Source organism: Nestor notabilis, unplaced genomic scaffold, assembly GCF_000696875.1.
Source record: "Nestor notabilis isolate BGI_N333 unplaced genomic scaffold, ASM69687v1 scaffold16131, whole genome shotgun sequence".
Classification (NCBI taxonomy): Eukaryota; Metazoa; Chordata; class Aves; order Psittaciformes; family Psittacidae; genus Nestor; species Nestor notabilis.
Window position 1 is genome coordinate 5,432 of NW_009914354.1, and position 4,554 is coordinate 9,985.

Below are 4,554 nucleotides of genomic sequence, written 5' to 3' on the forward strand. Positions count from 1 at the left end.
GCTGTGTACAGTAATTCTAAGAAAATTTAGTATTTTATATGTTTTCTTTAGAAATGGTGTGTGGGTTTCGATTGTAACTGCAAAGAAATATGCACATTGGGTACAATTGGTAACTTAGCTGATGAGTTGCCCATTTGTTTGGTTTTGGCTTGGCTGATTGCTAAGAGGTCTTTTTTTAACATTCAGTATACATTCTTTGATACTTTGATGTGTAAAGTCTAATTGCCTTTTCTCTCCCCCCTTCCCTTCTGTCTTTCAGCAAACGAGGATTCAGTGTCCGATCCTTTGGAACAGGGACTCATGTGAAACTGCCAGGACCAGCACCGGACAAGCCGAATGTTTATGATTTCAAAACAACATATGATCAGATGTACAATGATCTGCTTAGGAAAGACAAAGAACTGTATCCCTGTGGCATGGCCTCTTTAAAAAATCCAATATGGTTCATCATTGAAAGGTGTAATTCATTATTTGGCAATATGCATTAGGAATATATAGTTTCTTGACTGGTGAATTTAAAATGTTTTAAGTTTACAGGAGTTTTCTTTTTTTTTTCTTTTTTTTTTTTCTTTTTTTTTTTTACAGTGGGCCTCTAATGCTCCCTTGTAAATTGCTATTGAGTTACAATGCATACATTCAGAATGCTCTTTTGTAGTGTGTTACCATGTTTAGCTCTTGAATGAAAGCACATTAATACCATCACAGATTGTCCATTACCTCCACTGCACTGTGGATCGTATTTTCTCAGTGCAAAGACTGCCCTGATAATGGATATGTGAAGAGCGACCACCTCGCCATTAGTGTTGTATTTAGCTCAAACTGCCAGGTAAGGTTTCCTGTATACTTTATGTGGGAGAGAGGATACTTTCATTAAAGAGCTCACCCTTCTCACTGAGAATTTCTTGATACATTATTTGATCTATGCACTAAAAAACCCAAACCCTATAGAATATGATAAAGAATGAGCATAGGAGAGCTCAATAACGTGTTTAATCCTGAACAGCAGAGGTGATCAAGGTTATATACACTACTTAAACCCATGACAAGTGTCCAACTGCATGCTTAAGTTGATTTTTCATTTGGTTTTAAGAAAACCCACTGACCCACAACCTTGGGGGACTCATTCTAGATACTCTTTCCTCAACAAGGGATCTGATTTTAATATTATTTTTCAATGTTAAATATGAAAGAGAAAACTTACCCAAAATAAGGAATATGCTGAATTTCTACTTAAGAATAGAAACCCTTTAGAGTAAAGAATCCCAGAACTGAATCTTGGTAGTCTTAGCAGAGCAGTCTCTGCACTTTTTCGTGCTGCAAGATTTTTTCCTAAAATCTTGGATATGGCCATCTGGAGATCCCGCAGGAATGTTAATACAGTTTAAATATCTTCATTGTGCTCAAACAGCCCAGTTTTTTCACATGGTTCTAAAAAAAGCCTGGAGTAAGACCAAACAGGTTGTCTCAAACATGGTAGAAACTAGTTCAAGGAGTCAGCAAACCCAGGAAAGCTAACTCTACAGTTGTTTGGTAGCACAGATGATACTGTGGCTTACTACTATTCAGCAAATTCTTTTGTTGTATTTGCTGACCAGAAATAGTCAGTTTGAGCTCCTGATAACTCCAAGGGTGGTAAAGGTTTTTCCACTGGGCATCAAAAGACTCCTGTTAAGAAGGGCTGGGCTGTTTGATTAAAGCTGTAGAGCACAGTGAGAAGTGATGGAACATTGGAATACCTTTCTGCATGGAGTTCCACACAAATAGTGTCCCTTGCAAGGTGTTTGATTCCTGATACCCAAGTAGAAGTCTTCTTAAATAGAAAATCAAAATGTAGGGTGTAGTCTTAACGAATCACATGTGATGTGCTGGGGGTTTTATCCCTCTGCCTACAAAGAAAAGGAAAATCTTGCAAACCCATCTTAAGGTGTGCCGTATCTTGATCAAAAAAAGAATTGCTTCAAGAGAAAATTATTTGAATTGAGAAGTAATTTTGACAAGTGCTAACGACTTGTAAATTTCTTGTTGCATTCCTCATTGCTGCTGTACTGAATATGGTAATGCTTTGAGATAAAACCACCAGAAAAACTACCTACTTCTCCCCCCCACTCCCCCTTCCAGCATATTTTGGAGTTACCATTTTTGTTCTGTTCCATGCTGGAGATAGTTGCTGCATTCCCCAAATGTATTTGCAGTGTTACAGTTAAACCTTTTCTCAAGATAAAAGAAAGCAAGTTTAAACCATAGCTGTTGCAAGGAAACAGGACAAGAACTGCCTCTACATCTTTGCATTTTTGATTCTCAGATAATACAAGTTAAGGTTTCAAAAGTGAAGCCTGTCAGTACAGAAAGCAGCTCCATTGCCAGAAATAGATATTGAGGGGAAAGACTTCTACAGTAACCCAAACCAGCCCTACTCTCATCAGGGGGTTGTGGAGTGGTTTTTTTGTGAACCAGGGTCATGGGGGCTCTCGGGGTTTTGGGTGAGCATTCCTTCATAGAGGTGATGGGCAATGCAAGTGCTACCTGGTGCTGAAGGGTGGGAGGGTCTGCTCTTCTGATGGGCTCTGAGTGGGATGGAGAAACAAAAGGTGTGGTTCTTCATACAGTTTAGCAGCTTGTTCTGTTCACCCTTGCTTCCATCTGCTCAGTGGAGATGACTCGGCTGTAGCCCTTCCATGGGGTTTGAAATATTTCTTGGTGACAGCTCTCTCTGTGTTCCCACATTCCAGTGGGAGGGCCTCAGGAGTGATGTCCTTCCTCCAGTTCTGTATGCCAATAGGGACCTAAAGACACTAGGTACTCCATGAAGTTACGGCTGTGAGAAGCTCTGAATGTTCTCTCGCCAGCCAAGTAAATGACCCCTGTTGTAGAAACCAATAGTCTGGAACAGAAATGAGCTTCTGCAGTATTGGATATTAGGGCAAGGTTAGGGTGAGAAGATCCACTGGAACTCTCCTATTCACTTGTGGAAATGGGGGACAACTATAAAAACCCACTCTGCAGAGACTAAAAGCACCTTCATTGCAGTAATTAGTGAAATACAAGCTGACATATCTTGAAGGCATATGTTGAATTTCAGAAGCACGGGAATAAGGGATTAATGGAGCCAGGCGTACAGATTCAGTTGAGTAGGTGGTTGCAGTGTGTCTAAAATGGAATTACTTAAGCAATTTAAGATGTGGTAGTTAAACCTTACAGTTAAAATAAGTATCCACATCTACCGCTGCATCTTTAGAATATAGCATTTAAATTCCCCAACTCCTAATAGAGGGCTGTGACAAAGCCATTTAAGGCTGTTCTGAATGTGACTTTTGGATGCCTTTTAAAATCCTCCTTTTTTATTTCTAGAACAGCAGAGGGTTCGAACTACTCACCTGCAGGAGACATGACCACAGTCTGTGGTTATCTCTGGGGCTCTGTGTGCGTGGTACAGACACACTACCTTGTATTTGCATGACCTCTTGAAGACAGGCCACTGATCACTTGCCCCTTACAGCTGTGTGAAGGGTTTTAGAGGCTTGGTTCTAATTATGTGGTGGGGACTTTAAAAATGAAACAAAGAACAGAGGAAAAACTGGTGGACCTTGCCTTCAAGTGAATGCAAAAACTAGTCAGGGATGGAACTTTCTAAATGTCACCTTAAATCTACAACAGCAATTGCTTTTACCCTTAGGGATAGGAACTGTTCAAATGGAAATTTGACCAGAATTCTGCAGCAGGAGGTGCTGGGTTCTTTATCAACATTAACTAACTCAATGATTGATTGCTTTTATCCCTTTCCCAACACTGATCAATCTGTGGCCGTCAGCTGGAAGATCCCTGATGATTTCCATAGGTAGGATTTGTAGGCAGCCTCCTTCTGCAAGCTTGGCCTCCTGCTCAGGTTCCTACTTTAACCTCCTCTTTTTAATTTCACCTGATCTCTAACTGTAGATAGGATTCCAGTTTTAGCTCCATAGTTACATGATGATACAAAATTGGAGGGAGGGGGTTGGAACATGCCTCCAGAAGTTACTAAAGGTGTGCTTCAGCTAGAGCAAAAATGTTTGGGAAATGAAGCAGCAAAACTGGCTTGGTATATCTCACTCAGTATCTAGGTGATTCAGATCTAGTTTTCTCTGTGTGAACTCCATGTTTAAGCTGGATGGCCATATGGGAACGTTTGTGCTGTTGCTGATGTGTGGTGGTTGATTGTTTGGCTTTTTTAATAGTACCCTTCACATTCAGGGCAAGTGGAACAGTTTTTCTCTACCATATACAGACCTCTTTGCCAGGAAGTATTTGTGGCAGTATGGACTTTCCATAGCTGATGCTTATCCCTGGTTTATCCCCCAGTCTTCCATCTTCCTGAGATGATGTTCTTTATTAACTGGTGAGATGTGTTGTGGGAGAACATAAGTAGAGGAAAACGTCTTGGCTTTGGAGCAAGTGTAGGCTTGAAGGGACTGTGTACTGCAGTTCCAGAACTAAGGGGGGTAGGAGTCTGAGGCAGGTTCTGACACACAGGATCTTCATAGGGTTTAGATTAACAAAATGGGAATCCTTATTTCCCTA

General features: G+C 40.7%; 1 protein-coding gene across 1 annotated transcript in view; it reads left to right on the forward strand.

Annotated features, from left to right (window-relative positions):
- The first annotated feature begins 255 nt into the window (after positions 1–255).
- Positions 256–4,554, forward strand: part of SSU72 (SSU72 RNA polymerase II CTD phosphatase homolog (S. cerevisiae)) — a 13,663-nt gene continuing 9,364 nt past the window's right edge. The window contains exon 1 of the mRNA XM_010023626.1: positions 256–403. Coding sequence (XP_010021928.1) covers positions 369–403 — 35 coding nt within the window. The 5' untranslated portion in view covers positions 256–368. The remainder of the gene's footprint in view (positions 404–4,554) is intronic.